The sequence below is a fragment of the Aquila chrysaetos genome, chromosome 25 (assembly GCF_900496995.4).
Source record: "Aquila chrysaetos chrysaetos chromosome 25, bAquChr1.4, whole genome shotgun sequence".
Classification (NCBI taxonomy): Eukaryota; Metazoa; Chordata; class Aves; order Accipitriformes; family Accipitridae; genus Aquila; species Aquila chrysaetos.
The window spans coordinates 13,897,558-13,918,785 of record NC_044028.1 but is presented as its reverse complement, the minus strand read 5'-3'; the positions used below and the strand labels follow the sequence as shown (position 1 = coordinate 13,918,785).

Sequence of the window (21,228 nt, the reverse complement as noted above, 5' to 3'; positions counted from 1 at the left end):
CTCAGCCTCAAGTAAGATGTCCATCACCACGTAAGTCACGACTTCTCTAAAAGGATGGAGGCAAAAGGAACATACAGCTCTGTTTTAAAGCATTTATAAAAATACAACATATTGGATATTTCAATTAGCAACCTCATTTTCTTTCACATATTAATTACCTTTCGTAGCTGATTTGTGAAAAATAAAGTCTGTAACAAACTGTTCATGTAACAAGTTGCTCCCTGGTTCTTTAAGCCAACATATCCTGTGTGCTTCTTTGAATCCCACCTAGAAAACAGTTAGTGGATAAAAACAAGATAGTTCTGTATTAACTATAATAAAAAGTATTTGTTCTAAGGTAGCGCTGCTGGTAGATATCAGCCACTCTTCGTTGTTACTTAAGGTTCAAATAAGCTACACTTCACTACTGCCTGCCAGTAACAACAGGCTTTGTAATTAAACGCTTCGTGATTTTTGTTAAGTTTTCTTTTTAAAGATGTTCTATACGGCAGAAAAAACCATGTATTATGAAAGTGTACTGGAACCCAGAGCTGTACTTTTAAGGGCAAGTCAGCACTTCAGTACAACCACTTTGTTTACAAGTGACATGAAGTAGAATGACTCAGAAGAGGCAGTTTTAAAACAACTGTAAGCCAAGGCAAGCTAGATAGAGCCACCTGACTGTGTCTGAAACCCTCATCAGCTGTAAGATCAGAAATGTTGAGGCTAGATTTGCAGACGTGTTAAATCACAAATCAATTCAACACAAATCAGAAGTTGAAGTTCCACAACATTATGCTGATTAATGCAAAAGGAAATTTAACCTATAGAAAAATCTGTATGTGACTAATGAAAAATATTGCCATGTGAGAATTCATCAATTAAAGGTGACAAAGTGAGAATGTCTAATGAGAGCTACTAATGTTAATAACATACAATACTTGAACAATCTCAAGCAACAAAAATATTAGACTTAAGAATTTTACTTTTAAACAAAGATACTTACGCCACTCCATGTGGAGCATCTGCTTGAACATAGACTTCAAAAGTAACTTTGTCCTCTTCTATAAAGCCTTTTTCAGGATCAGTAACTTCCTGTAAAATAGGAATGACACACAACCATGAGAACTCCAGTTTGCAACATGACTGTAGTAAAGCATCCAGTTAGACATCACTTTCTAATTTCCAAGCCTGAGCTATCAATAATGATAAACTGAAAAAGAAAAATTGAAGGACACCAACAAAGCTGTTTTTCAGCTTACTAATCTTTTTTAATGTCTCAGTACAGGAAACTTGTTCCTGGCTTTTAAAATTTTGCAGTACCATTTCAATTTTCTGTGGATAATAAGAGTTGGCAATCAAAGGCTCTGCTTCAGAATGACATTGACACACAGTGAAAGCAAAAAACAAGCATTCAGATATGCAGAAAATATTAATGAGGGAATATTTAAATCACAACATAAGTAAAAGCAATCTACAATAATTAAGTACAGGAATTTATAAGAAATTGAAAAAGAATCTACAGCAATGAGAGAAAAAAATAATAGTTTGGGGAAAAAAACCTTTTCTATAGGTATCTCAGTATTCAGGAGTGCAAGTTCAACACTGCTCCTTATCTAGTAATAGATTAATACATGTTCAATTACTTACACTCCAGGCCATGAAGTTGGAAAAGCCCCAGTCATTTTCCTTATGAAAAAACAAGTGACTAATACGACGACTGAATGATTTTTCATCATCCTTGTAGTTTATTATCTTGAGAACTGCTTGTGCATGACAAGACCATGACCTATAAATACAAAAGAAACATTTTAAACTCATTCAAAACCAAGCTTTTTATAGTCATTAAAACAGGTTTTTTTGTTAGGGATTTTTGGTACATTACTTTCACATGTAGCAATTTTTTTTCCCTTACTAGATGTTAAGATTTGGTTAATTGTTATTGAGGACACAAATCCCTGGGGCTTTCACATTATTAATGTGAAGCTGGAATGGAGATTTTCTTAGGGCAACAGCGTTAAGAAAGTACTGTCAGGCAATTGCAGGTAACAGTGGTTTAAGAAGGTAACTGCTCTCCGAGCTGAGCTATTTCTGATCTACTTCAATGCAGATGGATAGGCCAACTCAAAGCAGTCTTGGTGTTTGCAGAGTGTGATAACTCAGCCTTTGGCTAGCAAAAGGAGGAGGTTCTACCCTCCCTCCCACAGATACACTCCCCAACACTCTAATTTTCTCAGCAGCACTTCTTTATGACCGTTCCTGTTCAAATTCATCCCACTTGTGCAAGACGATCAGACTGAATATCAGTTCAGACAAGGTCTTGTCACTGCCTCATGCAGTGGTATTATTGCTTGCTTAGCTCCACCAGCTGCACCTTGGTTGATACTTTTAAAGATCACATCACCCTTTTTCTGTGACTACTTGCATGTGAACCACTTCTCCTGTGACTAGTTAATACACTTACAACTTCCTTCACCTTCTGCACTGAGCACTCACCTTTTAGATTACAAAAATAACAGAAAAGAACAACTTATTATTGAGTGAACTGCAAGCTGTGTGAGATTTGATGCAAGAACAGAGTTACCCTATTGGAAAGGATACCTATGAGCGGTCTACACTCTAGCTGGATAAGCTGCAGTAATGCCCCAGAAATCTGTATTTATCTTTTCCATTTTCTGTATTATTTACAAAAGTGGTCAAAGATAGCCGATTTTGATTTTCCTGCAGGACTCCAAGAACATGTACATGTTTACATCTCACTCGATGAGTGATGAACTCCATTTAAGGAGATGACTACACCTCATATACATGCTCTGCCTCAGTTGCTAGCAGTTACCTGCTCACATGCTTTACAGGGCAGGATTTATAGCTCAGCAGGGTTAAAGAAGCTCCAGTACCACTTCCATTTGAAATAAACCCAAAACTTTTCCCATGCCAAGAAAACTGTCAGTCTAAGACTTCTCCCCGGCAATCAAAAAGAAATATATCTAAATTCTACCACAAACATGCAGCTACACAAGCTACTTTTAGCTCCTCCTAAAGAGAGGATTACTCTTATGCTTCGGAATATAGAAAGGTGGGGGGGAAAGGGAGACTCAAACCCTTGCAAGAATTCTTTCCTCTTGCAGAAAGCTAGTTAAAATAATTTTTTTAAATGTTTGTATTTCTTGCAAAACAGATTAACTAATATCAAATGAGGACTTGTACAATAGTGAAAAGGATCTTACGTGGAATCAGATTCAGCATTGCACTGAAGGAAGAATCCTACACTTTTTTGGTGTGGTCTGTCCGGGTAGAGTCGTGGCATAACCATGATCTTCCATGGCAAATTCCGTACAAAGCAGGGAGGACTGAGAACTGACTCGCTCAATCTGTTGAAGCGTTCGACTGTGAACTGAAATGTTGCTTCTGATCGCCAACTTGTGTCTGTAACACACACACACACACACACACACACAAAATTATTTGAAAAACCTGATGTTCTTCACTCCAAAATGTCATTTTTCAAAATCATGCAACATGAGCATGTTTTATGTAGTGGCACGTTAGAAGCAACCAAAAAAACCCCCAGACCCTGAGAGGCACTGAACTCCTCAGCAACTGAAGTTTCAATTTTTTCATTTTGAGAAACACTGCAACAACATTCAGGAAAACAGAGCAGTGGAAGATGCGTTCTCTTTGTACACTGTCTTCTTAAATAATTCTTTAGCACTAGAATTTGCTACCACTCAAGTTTCTTCTAAAACAGTGGGTACAGCAAGACAGAGACATCAAATGCTTTACAACATAAATCACAGCCCACTCTAACTGTTCTGGTTGTGTAGTGTCTTCACAGCCCAGTTTAAGTTAGCTCCTTGCATGAACCAAGATGTGCAAAGGATTTTCACAATCTGTTCAACTGCCCTATTGATACCAAGCCACCATTTAGTTGTTTTCTGCTTGCAACAGCATCTTTTCAAAACAGATGAATCTCATTGGTTGGTTTGGTTTTTTGGTGTTTGTTTTTTTTTGTTTTTTTTTTTTTTTTTTAAATATCATACCAGTTTGCTGAAGAATAGCTCAAGAGTAGGGTCCTGTATTCTTTGTGGTACATGAAGATTTTAGAGATTTTTAGTGGTCTAAAACAAAGCCAAATGAGACACTTATTTTTTTTAAATAGCTTATTTTGACACACACAATTAAACTAATTTTGCCTTCTTCCCACATCCCCAGCTCTTCATATACCACAATCTGTTCTGCTTCTGTTGTACACAGCTATAACAGGGTTCTGTAGACTGCGACAGCTTCAGGAAGGCACAAGGCTGGGCTCTCTTTATTGTGACATGCCTCATATTGCATGCAGGGAGGAAAAACCTGCAACTTATCCCAACAATTTTACAGGGCAGGGATGAATTACAGAGTATGCGCAAGACACTCCCCTCCTTTTCTGTGGTTCCAGCTTAACACCTGTGTAACATGGAAGGATTTGCTACTGGGTGTAAGGAGGTTTGAGTAGCATAGAGGGCAGCAGACAGCACCCATGGTCAGACAGCTATTCTCACACCACCCGCGGGTGATGCAGAACTGAAGCAACTATGTCACACATGCACATGTGCAGTGACACCCAAACCCAAAAGCACTGAGGTACAACGACACTAAGCCAGAAATTGATCATGAAATTATGTGACAAGGCACACAGTATACAACAAATGTATTATTTCTGTACTTGCAAAGCAGTCGTTCACTCAGAAAGCTTTGCATGGCACCAGAGACAGTGTTGAATGATTTTTTTAAAAAAAACACGAGCCCTGGTTGCTACCTTACTTAAAAAAATGAAAGTATCTTGATTACAACATGCGACAGTACAAAGATTATACACTCCAATACAGAAAATTAACAAGTTTTGTCCACGACTGCTGGTGAGCTTTGACAGATTTCACTCTTCTCCCCAAAACAGTTTTCTTTTCAAGCAGTTGTCCTACTTCTGATCGTGATCTTGGCAACACAGTTGATCTTATTTGTGTATGGACTGAGAGCCCTAAGCATTCCCAATTATCTCTTGAAACTAACAGTACTACAGCAGAAACCTGCTTCCTCTCTCCTCTACACCTGTAATGACCTTTGTGTTACCCTGTGCTGACAGCTTCCTCAGTAACGGAAGAGTTCAAAGGATTATTTTCTCCTCTTCTTCCCTACATGTAAGTGTAGCTAACCAGTAGTCTATCACCTACTTAAAAACTGTTCCCTACCCATTTTACCTACTCACTGCCTGTTGACAGACTAGAGAGCTGGTCTTCTACGACCAAGAGCCAGACAGGCTGCAGCCAAGGAGCTGTACGCTCTCAAACTTGATTCGCAGGCAGAATCAAAAAAATCTGTAGCACAGTTAACAATTTAAAAATCAGTCTTGCATCATGTGTATCTCAAACCAGCTCGAGAACGCCTCCCTATTCATGATCAAGATCAGTATTTCTGGGCTTAGCCTAAGCTTCCAAAAAATGAGCCGACCAAGTTTGCTTTCTGCCTCCTTTGATGCAGCTTTCAGAGCGCTTTTCAGTACAAGGATGCAGCAGTGCTGCTACGGTGTCAGCTAAAAAAAAGCAGCCCACACAGCATCTGCAGATGCTTCAGAGTAAAGTTTGCCTGTATTTCTTGATTTCTTTTCAGGAAAACCTATGCATGATAGCTCACCAGGGAAAGGTACTCTTCTCAGTAAAATACTTGAGCAATCACTAGCAACTACTCCACAAAAATGCAGCCTCATAACATAGTTCAACGCTAAAATAGAAGTTTCTTTAAAAATACAAACCACAACCCCCCAAAATAACAACCTTCCTTTCCTTCCAGAAAGTCCATATTTTTAGCAAGTGTAATCAATTAAAACCTGCATTATATTAAAAAATGAAGTTTAAATAGTAAGTGTGATGAGTATTCTGAGCACATAAATAAATAAAACCTTTCTTCACCATCACAAACATGTCCACCAGTTTCCAATAAAAGGCTGCAATTGGCAGCAGAATAATTTAGTAGTGACTGGCAAGTAAGACTTCTATAAATCCCTGAACTACAAATACAACACATGATCCTGAACGCAGGGTAAAAAGAACAGAGCCAGCTGACAATGCCTGGTGAAATTACGTGCAATAGATTATATTTGCTACGTGGAAAAAATTTTTCACTGATGAGATGAAATGTCACATTTAGCACCCTGATAGGACAGAGATCCTTCAAATCAGAGATTCAAAGACAGAACATGATCCATTTTAAGACTGAAGTACATATTTAAGTGTTTATTCCTTTGAGAAAAGCAGATTTCTTTATTCTCTTAGTAAATGTTGCTACCTTTAAGGTACATTGAGGTTATTAAAATATTCTGAACCTGAATTATTAATGGAGAAACTGGCTGAATATTCTATGAATATTTTAATAATGATCCAAATACAGCATGCAATACTAGCATATGGCTAAGACTGATGCTTCTGAAAGCCTCCTAGCCTCTGCAATTCTTCACAGAAATGAGACTTCAGTAGGTAATTGCAAAGCTGTGAGTTAATGTTTAGCTAGGGACCTTCTGTTTGAACTTTAACTTCTAAGAGAATTTATTCTATGTGCTGTTTCAAATACTGATGCACTTGCAAACAAAATTTGATCAGAACCTTGTTTTTATTATTCTTTTACTTTACTTGCAGAAGCTGCTATTCCAGCTCACAAAGCCGGTTCATTAAGTCATTCTCTGTACAAAGCATAGCACATTCCTTCAGCTGGTTCTTTTTAATTGCTAAGACATCATACATAGCAACAACAGGTTCTAGTCAAACCACCTGGGAGAACACAGCCTTATCTGAAAGTCCTTTTGGTGGTCCACTGCCGCCCCCATTACAGTGTTCTTCACAATGCCTGTGGTTAGTTGCCTAGCAAAGGGGATGAGAGCTGCGCTTTTTTCCCCATCTTATCAGTCATTTCTTTTTGAGCTAAGCAAGAAGAACAAAATCACCTCAAAAGTTTCTTGAACTCAGAAATTCACCAGAAAGCTGGTTTCTATGATCCAGCTGGAAGCATCGACCTTTTATCCCACTATTCACCGCTTTCACAGGAACCATTAAACTCATTAAGATTTTCACTGAAGAGGTATCTAAATTCTCTTCATGCATTCTTTATCAGCTCAGATTGATCCCACTTGCTATGAATAACAGCAATGGAAAACACAGCATGTTTATCAAAGAGGCCAATGTCTCCCTCCATTTTTTCCTATCTTGTGAATCTCCAAGCTGTCCATTATACATGTACATCATGCTGCAAACCGGGATAGCAAGAGAACAAACAGCAAGAGAGCAATTGCACTGATGTGTAAATAATGCAACAGCAAGCAACTAATTTGATTTACAAGACTTGGAAAAGAGACATCATCCACTTACATGATGCAAGTCTTCAGGAATGTTTTTGCAATTATAACATTTTGCAATAACACTGTTTTCTATCTGTCTCAATGCAGAGCTATAACAGCACCAAGATATAGCCAGACACTCCTTATTCAAATATGGTAATGAGGAACTATTAAGAGTATTGCTTAAGAATCACATTTTAACCCTGAAAGATGTCCCACAGCAGAGTGGACCAAGGCTCCTGACCATACTGAAAGTCCACAAAGACATGAGTGCCACCATAAACACAGAAGCTTTCACAAGCCTTTTGCCAAATACCTTCAGATACTACTTCTCTCTACTGTGACACCTTCATATCCAGTGGTCTGAAAGAAGTCAAGTATTTGGTAAATGACAGAAGCTGTTTTACAGTAGCTTTTTGGTTAAAAGTCAATATTATTCTGAATGAAGAGGTGTACATCTGATTACTTGCCAGCCACAACATGGCCCAGGTTTCATCAGCTGCTTCTGCAGTTTAAGCGTCTTTTGCTTAATTCGTGCACATATATACAGACCAGCTTCTGGACAAATTTTTGTACTAGTTGACCAACGTGTTATCTACTGGCTGTATTGACAGAAAACACCATCAGGCTTTCTAGCTATAAACACCGCTACTGAGAACAGAAGTTCAACAGAGCTGTCCTTGCCAGCCAGTGTCAACCCACATGATCTTCTCTTGCCACCCTCCAAATACCACAGCCCAACAAAGACATTTAACATCTTTTATAACAGGTAACTTGATTTTGATAAAAACAGAATTCCCTATTTCAGTCTCAGCTAGTTACTCTGAGCAAGAAATCAAAGCCCTCTGAATGAGATCAGGCAATCAGACAAAAAAAATTCATAGGCTAAGCAGACCTCATTTTTACTTTATTGCGAGAATCTGATGATAGGAAACTTCCTCTTTGCCAATTATACAGCAGCAATCCAACCATGCAAAGCTTTTGTCCTGAATTTAAACCATATTCTCTTCATGGAACATCACTATTTTGTATCAGTATTCTATTGTATGTTCCTTGAATACATGAAAGTAAGCACTTTTTTGACCTTTAACCTCAAACTCTGACTTTTCTCAAACAAAATCACTCAACATTTTGCACAAATCTAAATAAATGTTTAAGCCTAGTCCTGAATGTACTCTCACAAGACAGCGTGAAATAAGGAATCAGAAGGGAACAAATCCCACTCATATTTTGTGTCCCTTCTCCCAATTCAATTTTATTTAGTTCTTCAAAAATAAGAGCAGTCTCTCCTCACATCCTCTCCTAAGGGGGGGGGGGGGGGGGGGGGGGGGGGGGGGGGGGGAAGAGAAATCATTGTACATTTTCCTCACTCAACATAACAACAGACTTGAGTGAATTACAAACTCATTATCTTTCTTTAAATAAGCCCAGACACATCTACTTAAAAATTATTTGATCTTCTGTAATAGAAAAAACTGGACACCCTTATTTTCATTTAATAGATCAACAAAAAGATTTCAAAAACACATGTCCCCTCTTATTAACAGGACAACAATACATAATTCTTCCTTTGCATTTGCAAGTAAAAGGGCATTGGGGTGGGGGGGGGGGGGAGAATGTTCCTCAACAGAATAGTTACCACTGACTTACCATACAAAGACAAAAACTGATCACAGCTGCCACCTGACGAGAGCAGGACAGATAAGGATTCTAAATGTCCTGAAGGAATTGCATAACTGACAAAATTACTATTCAGCAGAGCACCAGCTGCAGTACGTTTAAAGAGACATATCACAGAATATAACAATGGACAGTATCAACAGTATCACTTTCAGCAATTTTTAAATGAGTACCTAGAGAGAGTAAGAGGGAAAAAAATCCCAAGCCCTCAGATGCCTAATCCTATTGTATAGCTATGTTAAAAGGATGCCTATACAGAAAACCAGCAGTCATAACTACAGAGGGTTTCATTTTTTTAATGAGCTGCAGTTCAGAGGACACAGGTAAGACATGGACCATTTGTCCTCAAAAATCATAAAAATAAAGAAGCCAACAAACCACATGTTTTTATCAAATATTTACTTACCATCTTCCATGTCTTCTTCAGTGTTGTTATGTCCATCAGCCATTGCTACATTCCCATTAATGACAGGATTTTGAGTAATTCTTGGAGGATCATCTGTATCTCCAGCTAACACCGAAAAAAAATAAAAATTAATCAGCTATATTAACATTTCTGTCTCAGGTAGCATTTATGAGACACACAAGTGGCACACTTTTGTCCAAAACAGTATCTACTTAAACTATAGCAAAACAATTGTACTGGTATGTGCCTAACTGTAAAATTCCTCAAATAGATGAATACTTACGGATGAAGCAAAAAGTCCGCATTAGCACAGAATACAAATACAAAGAACATAAATTGATTCTGAAGTTTCCAAATGGCCTTAGCCTTACAGTCAGTATCTCATAATCAAGTCTCATTAAATAAAAACAAACTTTCAAATTACTTTTTCTGGCATTCCACATTTTTATACAGATACAAGTTTCTAATAGCTGACTTTCTAAATTAACAATTTACTTTAAGACTTCCTCAGTGTTACTGCTTTTAAAAAAAGCCCTAAACATTTAATCAAATGTAACAGTAAGATTTAAATCTTACTTGGGAAAAATTAGAAAGGAAATCCTTTACCATCTCAGGAACATTTTAGAGGTAACATTTTCCAGTTTCTAGCCATCACTGCTATTAAGTTTTGCTACAGTAACTGTTCAAACACCACTAAAACAAGAGATATGAAACAACTCCATGAACTAAACCCCTACTATTTTAAAGATACATTGCTTTGATTGAACAAGCATCTTCCTGATTTATTCAACAGCTGAGCAATGCCTCCTTCCATTGCTTGCGCACCAAAAGCTGATGGATCATTTCAGCATGATTCCAGGGAAGCGGCTATATTCCTGAATAAACTGGTTTTTATCATCAAACTGTAAAACCCATAACCCCTTGCAACCATCGCAAGGACAAGCACTACTTAAAAGACACTCTTTAAAGCATCTGGTAAGCTTCTCTTTGCTGTACCAGTCCTGCTATTAACTTGTATATTCTACTACACCACAGAACCCCCGAAGTCAGCGGTTTCTGTAACTAGGAGCAGTTTCATACCCAAAAGCTACACACAAGTCACCGACTGCGTGGGCAGCTAGGGATGCAGGTGACCCGTCCTACAGGAAGGAGAGGGCTCCCGAGGGGAACACCACGAGCTCAGCCACGACGCTCCCCGGCAGCGCCCGTGCCCTCGCCCCGTCAGCACCCTGGACAGAGCCGCCCTCGCCTCCGGCCGCGGCGGGGGCTGAGCCGAGCTCCCCACCCGCACGCGTGGGGAGGCTTGCGGAGAGGGACGCCTGGCTGTCCGCCAGACCGGCTGAGACGAGCGGAACCAACCAGCCTTGGCGCTCGCCTCCTCTCTGAACGCGGCTGAACTTCTCCCGTACGAAATGGACAAACACACGCGACAAGAAGCAGAACGAGCTATGGCAATCGCTGCGTGATAGTCTTAAAAGCCACGGAAGGAAGGCCAAAGCCACCATAAGCCAGGTGAGAAGCGAAGTAGGATCAGTCACCAGTTGCTTCACAGTCCTCCCTCTCCGCAGAGCCACGCTGAGGCATGTGCAACACGCTTTTGCAGCCTCATTCCAATTCACAGTAGGCAAGGAAAGAAAACTTTCACAACCGGCATTCCTACTCTGATTATTTACTCTTGTAGTAAATCCACAGAACTAATAACCTCCGCCCTGAGCATGAACAGAAACAGATCAGGTTAGAGACTTACTTCTGGATTAGAGCTACAAAGGATCATAAACTTAATGCTCGAACGCGGCTTTCGGAAGCTTACTAGGATGCAGCAAATCTCACTGAGGCATGAGTGAAATGTATATGCTAAAACATACAGTATGCAGCACCCACAATGAAGTGTGCACCTTTCTCATTGTTAGTACATCATACTTGATTTTGCTTTTGTAAAGTTTTGATTTTATTAGAAAAAGATTTGCAGAAGATTGGCTCCTGAGCGATACAGCTGCAGGAGCCTCCGCCAGCAGCTATCAGCACTGGCAACCCTGTAGCACGGTAGAACAGCAAGTTAAAATAAACATAACTTAATTACAACAAAATTAAGCAGGAGGACAAGTTTAAACTGCTGCAACTCAAGAACAGGAAAAGGGCCAGAGTAAGAAGGAAGGATCACTAAGTTTATTCCACAGCTTGCTTTTGTTTGTTTGGTGTTTTTTTAAATTCTTTTTAATCTTTTAACAACAGCATGGTGAGAGTCTAACAAGGAAGCTGTCCGCTGGGTCACTTCTCTCCTATCTGGAAGCATACAGCATGCCTGCAGCAATGCAACAATTGCTTACACTAAATTAATACTAGGATTTTTTAATTATTAAGTTCTCATCAAGGCAACTTAGTATCTAGAAACAAACTGAAGCAAACACCTGAGGAATAGTCAGTTCTTCACTAAAAGCTCATCTAAAATATTCCTTTAATAGAGGATTTAAATGTTGATACCATATTTTATCAGGAAAGACCTGTCCTTAACTAAGAAAATAAAGAGCTTTCTGTGAGATACTACTCTATGTTCCCCAAAAGTACGAACTGTTGGCAGAGAGGAGAGAGAAAATGCAGAAGAGATCATAGCAAAAGCAATCAACTTAAAAGACAAACAGAGGCAGCTTCTGAGAGATACTATTTAGTGATAAGATAAACTGAACCATGATATATGCCATTGCTGCTTTTTCTGACATATATTGACACTCATTTTGTAACACAGCTTTCAGATATGGAACCCAGATAAAACTAGTGAATGTTTTTTGCTTCTGTGAATAAAGGAAATTTTTAACTTGTAATAAAATCCAACTATTACAGTAAATACTTTGCACAAACAAAACACAGTCCTTGTTCAACAGATGTACTAGCAAGCAGTATGACAACATTTATTTTCAACTATAGCATTGAAAACCGGTAATTTATATTTTACTCTGTTGTCCTTAAGAGCTCATAGGAAAGAATTGTCAAATCATACCAAGATTTAATTAAGAAACATGTTTTCCTTCGCCTCAAGCAGAACGATGCCAAAGACTTATTCAATTATGCAATACAGGATTAAGAAACAGAAAAAAATACCTGTCCACACTGGCCAGGAAAACCTTCCTGCCAAACACACTGCTGTCTTTAATGCAGCTTAAACCACAGTGTGTCAACGTCACCCCAGTCATGTCATCTATCAGTTCCTAGACCAAATACCCAGTTTTAATCGTATCCTTGGAGTAAGCATGCAGTCTATTAATCAACCAAAAGCTAACATAAGCCCCATAAATGAAGAAGGTATTACAACAAAGCACGAAGTGACCTTATGAATAAGGAATGTTTTTAACTCTTGAAATACAGTACTGCAAAATATTAAATAAATACAGCTTTCAATACCAGAATTTAGACACTGTCAGACTGTTTGGTGAAGAGCACTTAAGTTGTTTTCTACCTCCCCAAAATGCAACACATACAACTTTGTAGATATTCCTTCATTACAAAAAAGAATACAAGGCAACATGAAGAACAGTGATGACAATTTCTTCTGAAACATTTAACATTTAAGGTTATATAACAGTTTTCTATCTACCCATGCCACTGCATTACAAACAAACAATACAGCTTGAGGTGTTTAAAGGGGGTCTCTGCAGTTAGAGGTTAAGACACCTTCTAAAAAGAGGCATCTCAGATATTAGTGAGTTTGAGCAAAACAAGAGCTTTCACTTATTTACTGAAAGATGATGAATGTTGAAATGAAATCAAGTCTAAAAATTGACTTATGCAACTGGAAAGAAACTGGAGCATGACAATATAGTTTGGGAAGTTAGTAAAGAAGTGTCAGTCACCTTATACAGACAAATTACTGGATCATATATAAATGACTCCACAGGTGCACACTTCTCATTGCTCATTAACAAAGTCTGTCACTGAAGTGTTGAGATGAAAGCCTGAAAGCAAAATGGTTATCGCAATTGATGCTAAGGGAAAAGAAAAAAAAAAAGGGGGGGGGGGGGGGGGGAAGACAAAGTTCTCTGAAACTACAATCTTGCCATGGGACGCCAGACCTTACAGAAAGTATTTTAAAAAAAAAAAAAAAATCTTGTTATGGACTATAAGCTCAACATTATCATACTCAAATACTCGCACTGTTAAGTAATCAGAACAAAAATAGCACCAATGATTAAAAAAGACTGTACTCAAAAAAAGCTGTTCAGATGGATTCAGCTGGTTTATAATAAGATGAACTCAATGTCACTGAAAGATACTGCTTTATTGTTCTACTGTTCACAGTAATTCAAATCTACAGGGAAGGAATCTCAAAATTTGCTATATTTTCTTCCTATTAATGAGAAAGCAGAAAAGATTTTTGTCAAGATCATGTTGCTTTTGGCACAACATAAGTCCTGTTACAAGACAGGAGTACCGCAGAATTTCACCTCTCTCCAAGACGTAGGATATGTTGCTTAGCAGTAAACACGTGCTTGCAGTCACATGTGGACAAAAGCTACAGAACTATCACAGCAATTAAGTTACAGCAGAATATTGCTACTACTTTAACAATGATGACAGTGAGCTACTAATTTCATAGGTTTCAGTCATGACTCATATCACACCAAATACTCAAATTTTGAAAGATTATCTATAGTGTTTGTCATTAGCTTGTGGATCTGGCAGCCACAGAGGAGAAACTGAACCAGACTTCCCCGCAGGTTATGAAAAATTTCTGTTTCGTTTTGAGGTTAAAGAGACCACAGTGAAGGAGTAATAGCAATACTAAAAACTTGCTTACAATTTATCACGCACAACTGCCTCACGATGGAAATCACTAGTACCAAGTACTTTTACATGTCACTACAGGCAGTTTGCATAGACCTCCATGCAGAACTTCCATGGCTATCCCAGGAACAACAAGGGGGTTGCACTAACAGTGGGGTTAGCAGGCTGAAGTCAGTCATTCACTGCTGGCAGCAGCTTGAAGACTTTGACACTCCAAACTTTATATCCAGGGTTGTGCCTTGGACGGGGTGGGGTATAAGCTGAAAACACAAGACTTTCTCCCCTACTGCTGGACTAAATGCGCATTCCAGAATAAAAGTCTTCCTAAAAGTTTTTAAAGGGCTTTTAATACTTTTTAAAAAATAAATAGAACTGTATGTACACCTATGATAAATTTGGGGCGGGGAGTGAATTCCAATGGATGAGTGAAGCTGCAGTAAACACTGAGAAAAGAGACTTAATGAGCAAAAAACATAAGGTGGTAGGAGAAAAGAATAAAGTCAGGCTATGTAAATCTCACTGAAAAATGAGCAAAGTCAGTCTTGTAGCAATCAAATTACATCAGCATCAAAGGATATTAATTGCATGCTGAACACACAATCCAGGTCCAGGTTTGCACCTCAGTGTCAGAACTCACTGGACTGCTTGAAAGAGGAGGAACCTGTAACGACCCCCTGGGGCAGCCCTGCTGAGCTGCTGGTCCTCAGTGCTCACTGCATAACTCCTCTTCAATTGTGGAACATACTATAATATCTTAAAGAAGTTTTAAAAAGAAGTATTTTTAAATACATCAGTATTTTAAATACATTAAATAAACCTCTAAAAGTTTACTTCTTCAGTGCATAATTCAGAATGCCAGTCTCACATGGATAATACCACACAAGTAAAAAAAAAAAAAAATTTAAAAAAATCAGCATTGCTAGGAATTACAATGAAAAAACATACAGTGATTTCAAGTGCTATATTAAATATCACCTCTTTTTACCACCAAATTAACCTTTGCTATTGTAACTACTGGGCAGCATATCAAAATACATAATTGAAAAATTCCTAAAGCAAGCAGTAAATGCAGTGCTTTCTGTAGCAGTTACTGAACTGTGGTGGTGGCAAAGAGGACACCAATGAGACTCACTCAGAAAACCTTAAAGCAAGAATATTAGTTCTTGAAAGCAAACAGGAAACTTAGAATAATGTGAAGATGAAAAATAAATACCTGCCTTTAACTGGAAAAAATGATGCAAACAGGTTACTTCACAACTCTCTTTAGCAAAGACTCCCCAAACCATGCCTGTAAGTGGTCTGCAGACAGTCTATTGAACCAGTGGAACTGGTTTTTATGTCACTATACCAACAGCTCAGAAGAAAACTTGTGGGTTCCAGTGACTTGCTTCTCCAAAAGTCTGGAAACCATTGCTACAAAGACCAGATTAACAGGCATTAATCCCAGGAGGCAGGGTTTAAAAAAAAAAAAAACACAAAAAACCAACCAAACAAAAAAACCCCAAAACAAAAACCAACCGAAGAACAGAACAACCACACACACCAAAATTAGCCAAACAAGTTCCCAACTCTATGATCTGAATGAAATTAACTTACAATAGTCAATCTTTAAACAACTAGAAGTGTTCAAAGCAAAAATTTCCCCTCACTTGCTCTGGAAGAACTCAGCCTTTCAAAAGTAAGAGAAACTATTTGGCCTCTAATCCCTACCTGCAGTTAGAATACAAACACCACTTACTGCACAAAGGGACTCAGGAGAAAAGGAATTAAATGAAGTGTTCTACGCAGTTTCATTTTTTCCAAGACAGTCCTAGGTTGCTGTAATGAAAATCTAAAGAGGTATCAACCAATTTCTGTAGTGTGGCTGCCTTTCAAAAGGCATCCAAAAATAAAGCAATCCACCTAAAACATTTTTCAAGGATAAAACAGCAATAGAGTTGGAGATTAATTTGGCCAGTAGACTGGGAGGAGGGGAAAGGGAAGAACATAAACCCCCAAGACGCTACGGGCTGATATCAAGGGGTAGATAACTGCTGCCACAGATGTTTCCATGAGTTGTAAAAACCATGTAATATGCCTTTACAGCTAAAAGTTAATTCTCACATTAGCAAAATGGTGGGCAATTTGCTTTTGTTTCATTTATTATTTTTCTTCCTTCATGGTTCATTACTTTTTCATTACTTGATCCGGTGTCAAAAGGTGTATCTAGTGATGTAAACCTCTAAATAAGAAAGCTATGAAGGACAATGACTAAGTCTTAAGGGGAAAAGGCTTCTAGAGAAGTATCAGGAGGCAAGAGGCAAGCTAACAGATTAAGGGAGAAAGGTGTTATGACCGTAAGAAGTGAGATGAATTGTAGCTAGAGAGACAGGGTTTAAAGGTCTTCAGTGCTTTCAAAATTTGCCGTAGCAAATTCAGAAAGGAAAGAAAGAAAGAAAGAAAGTAGAAAGGATATTTATTTACCAAAGAGCAAGTAGCCAACGTTAGATCTTAAAAAAAATAGAAACAGTATTATGCGGAAGTCTCTTGCCCTCTAATTGTCATCTGAAACAAATAATTATTGCATTATTGACTGTGAATTGCAAATCCCTCACAGAAGGAGATGATGCTACACAAGACAGTAAATGAAGATGAAAACATTACTGCGATGGGACAACTTCCTGGAAGCAGACTCATCATCTCTGCCATGCCTACAAAATATTTAGCAATGACTAGACAGACAGTAATGCTGCAGCCACCACTTATTACACTGATCAATCATTATATTGCTGTTGTCTTGTAATCCCATCATTATGTCTGCCTGTCCGAAGAGAACATTTGGACAAAACATAGGATGGCAAGACTGGTTTTAAATTGCACCAATGTACCTAATGAATTTAAAAAAAAAATAATCATATTAATAGGTTACATGACTATTCTTACATAAAACAAAGAAGTTATTATTCTAAGAAGCTCCTGAACACTAAACAACATGCATGAAACATACCAGTCTCTAAGGTAAATAGTATCTGAAACTTCATCCTACCGAGAGATTTATCTTTATTTGAAAATATAAGGGAGGTACAATGTAACTTTGTGGATAGAAAAATAGCTGAGAACAAATAGACTACACAGAACCTGCTCTATAAACCAGGCAATTTGCTGCAGCAACTCATTTATCTGCTTATCTTTGAAGACAGAAGCAGTCTGATGGCACTTTACAAAACAAAATTTTAAGTCTTAAAAATGTGATTAACTTCTTATAGACATGTATAAAGGATTTCAGGTATTATCACTGCAATTACTCAGTGGACCAAAAGCTGCCATTTAAGAAGTCACCCCGAAAAATTTACTAAAACAAACAGTGACTAAATTACTGCCTGCTTTCAGCAGTTTAACTCATTGCTTTATGAATAATTCAGTGTTAAATGAAAGACTGCATGAACCAGAGTTCAGTCTGAACACTAACAACATGCCTGTAATTATCCAACATATTTACAACTTTATACTCTTGCTGAAGGAGTTTGTATAGACAGCCTTCTCATTTTAAGAAATTTTTCATATGCTTTTTAAGCTCCAGGTGTTTAATAACTTGGGGTAGACAGCAGGACCAGCATGAGTTTTTCTTCAGTACAGTGATGTTATTTGTCAGAAAGATACCAACCTGCCTGTCTCACTAACCTGGCTTTAACCAATCTACAGTGCCACAACCCCTTGGCAGTCATCACAGCAAGAGAAGATCTGCTGAAAAATCTTTCATAGTTCCTTTTCTTAGTCTGATGAGCTTTGTTAGCTTAGGTTACACTTCTAGAAAACTATCAGATCAGGAAGAAAGGAAGGAAGACTGCTTCTGGCTCCCATGTAATATTCAAAAACCAGTAACTAGAACAGTTGACAAGACAAATTATTTTCTTCCACGATAAGGAAAGGCTGAACCATCAGAAGTGTCATGACCTATTATACCAACAGCTACTGGACTTGCACTACCTTCTCTTTGCTGTATCTAGAGCAGCAAAGCTATAGAAGCAACTACCTTAACTCGTCACGTCTTGTCTCTGCACATTCCAGAGATGGTAATATGATTACATCTTTGCTGAAGACAAGGCACTCAGTCCCAACCTACTGAACACACCCTAAACAATATGTTTTTCCAGTATCACACCCCTTTGTTTTACTGCTTTACTGAGTAATGGACTTAGCTCTTGCAACCACAAACACTAACCTCTTCGGCAATCATCACTAGAAAGGCTGAAAAACTACTCAAAGAAAAATGAACTTCTGACATGGGAAAGAAACAGATACACTGTCAACTGGAGCCAGGGCAGTCCAAGCATCACAGAGCATTTATGTTTATACATGACACTATACTCAGCATGCTATAGCGCTGTGATCACATTCTTGGTGTTTTAAAAAAGACAATTAAATAGCAATTAAAATGAGTTTATTTGGATAACAATATGAGCACGTTATGGGATTGGTGATTATGCTCCCACTGGCAACTCCCCCTTTTCTTGTGAAAGTACAGAAAAGCATACACCTTCATCACCTGGACCAGCATAATTTTTAGTAGTCAGTCACCTACACACATTTTCAGAACTTACTTCTGTATCATGTTGGATGAGTACAGTCCACAGTTTCACAAAGTTTTGAGGTACATCTATTAAACCAAATACTATGACCAAATGCCTGCTATATACTTAAGCAGCAAGAAGGTTTTGCACGTTTACCAGTAATATAAAATGTTGCCTTACATGGGTTAGTATGATTACATATACCACTTGCCCAAGCTAACTCTGGAGGTAGACTGATTCTGTGTAGTTACTTTGTTACAAAGTCAAAATATTATTCGCCATTATTTCAGATTCTGAAATTGTTTGTCAATGGATTCATACTTACAGCAAATGCTAATTGCACTGCTCACTCCTGGACTCAGTCCTGAAGTATGGTGAGCTTTGCTCAAACTAGCAGTAGCATGGAAAGGTAGCATGTATATATTAAATCTTATTTCCTAATGCTGACATGATTTTTTGAATGCTTGAAACAGCTGATCTGTCCATGTTAGAGTTTAAATGCAAAAATAATTTCTTAGCAAAGAACAACAATGGATAATAATATGGATTTTGCACTGCAATTAATTTTACAGACACTAGGAGGGGAAAAAAAGTAACTTCTAGCTTCATACCTTAATTTACCTTTAAACAGCACAGATCACTCTGAGCTAGAGAAACTGTGCAATGTGCATATCAGAGACCTCATACCTAGGATCTAACATCTTCCGCATTTCTTCGTGTTATTTTCAGTAATGCTTTTAAAGGTCTTCCTTTATCATGGGACATTTGCTAACACTGATCTTGTTTTACCTCTTCTTCCTTATGCTTTCTGCTGTGCAGAGAAATGGATAGATATGTAAAGTAGGTTCATGGGAATCTGGCAATGTTTACAGGTAGCTAGTAGTTGTGGGACTAGGCTTTTGTGAGAAGAGGGAAAGGCACACAAATCACATTCAGGAGAATAACTTTAAAAACTGTTCTACAGTTGTGAAAAGGCAAGCAAGCAGAGTTAATGGTATTTCCTCCTCATCTGACAACACAAGCTTAAATCCAGGCTTCTTTGCTGAATAGTAAAGGAGTCTAAATCAAATGTGCTCACAAGAAATTACTCCTTTTAGGCTAACCATGAAACTACCAAACCTTTTTAAAGGTAGCTATTATAGCAAAGCAGCATGAAAACACAAGCCAAATAATCTACAAACTTGGTCTGTTAGTCCTATGGCAAATCTAGAAAAATGCAAAACTGTCCTTGGGTACACAGTGGTCAACTATGCCATGCCACATGATGCATATGCTGCTCAATTGGGATGCACAACTGGAAGATCTTGGGACTCCCTAAGCGCAGTATCTCACTATATTGTTCTTGAAGCAGTTCTTCTATAAAGAAGAACTACTATGGGCTCTAATTAGCACAGTGCATTGAATACAACAATCTGAATTATAATATGGAAGCAGAAAGATACTGTTTATAAGGGAGAACTGTAAATAAAGCCTGCCATGTGTGCTGGTTTGACTTCTTCATATAACACATTAACAGGTTAAGAATGAGGACAGAGAAAACAGACTAGATATATTCACTTCAGAGAAAAGGTGACTGAAGGAGGTACAGGATGTACCAGACAAATATCCTGAATAGCATGGAGGAGGGGAAAAAAAAAAAAACCAAACACACACACAAAAAAAACCCACCAGAGAACAAGTATTTTCTACTACTTATAATACAAGGGGCTTTACATGAAATTACCAGAATGTGAGTTTAAAGGAAAGAAAATCCTTTTTCATGCTGCACGTGAAACTTCTGAAAGCTATGAAACATTTTGTCAGAAGATGCTGTGGAGGCCCAGACACCTTTTTCCAGCTCCCTCTGGCTCAAAGGCAGTGGCACTAGCGCAACACAGGAGGTTCACAAAGCACAGTACAGAGGTTCGACACTGGCCAACAAAGGAAGCCATGGCAGGCTGAAGGGAACGGGAGTGATGAGGGGCACTGCTGTAGGGCACCCTCCCAGGCCCCCATCTCATGGCTCTGGGATTTCCTGATCTGTAGATGGTGTCTCTGCATTTCAAAATGCCCTATGAGTGTGTGCCCCCACTTTTCAAACCCGTAGAGGTTACTAGTATCTACAACATCCCAGGCAAGGAGTGCCACAGTTTCACTATGTTATACAAAATAACTCTTTTTATTTTCAACCTGCCTTCTGATGCTACATTTGATGTTCTCCAGGTCTTACATTGCTTCTGTTTAACCTTCTCTTGCCACTTGTGCTTTCCAGACTTCTAGCACATCTCTCCTCAGTTATCCACAACACCAGGGCCAGACGGGCGCTTGCTAGTCTACTTGGACATTACTGCTAAGGTGGCCATTTGATACCTTTTATGATCTTTACTTTCCTTGTTATAACTTCTTTACTTCTCCTATACCTTTTTAAGATGGAGGAGGAAAGCAAGGCTGTTAACCAGGCTGCACTCAGTGTTCAAGACGTGGAAGCACAGTGA

The 21,228-nt window shown here is 38.4% G+C and overlaps 1 protein-coding gene across 1 annotated transcript in view; it reads right to left on the bottom strand.

Annotated features, from left to right (window-relative positions):
• The window catches only part of USP7 (ubiquitin specific peptidase 7), a 75,418-nt gene that overhangs the window by 33,308 nt on the left and 20,882 nt on the right, over window positions 1-21,228 (bottom strand). The window contains exons 2-6 of the mRNA XM_030001638.2: window positions 9,429-9,533; window positions 3,207-3,405; window positions 1,630-1,768; window positions 986-1,074; window positions 159-267 (exon numbers count right to left, since the gene is read on the bottom strand). Coding sequence (XP_029857498.1) covers window positions 159-267; window positions 986-1,074; window positions 1,630-1,768; window positions 3,207-3,405; window positions 9,429-9,533 — 641 coding nt within the window. The remainder of the gene's footprint in view (window positions 1-158; window positions 268-985; window positions 1,075-1,629; window positions 1,769-3,206; window positions 3,406-9,428; window positions 9,534-21,228) is intronic.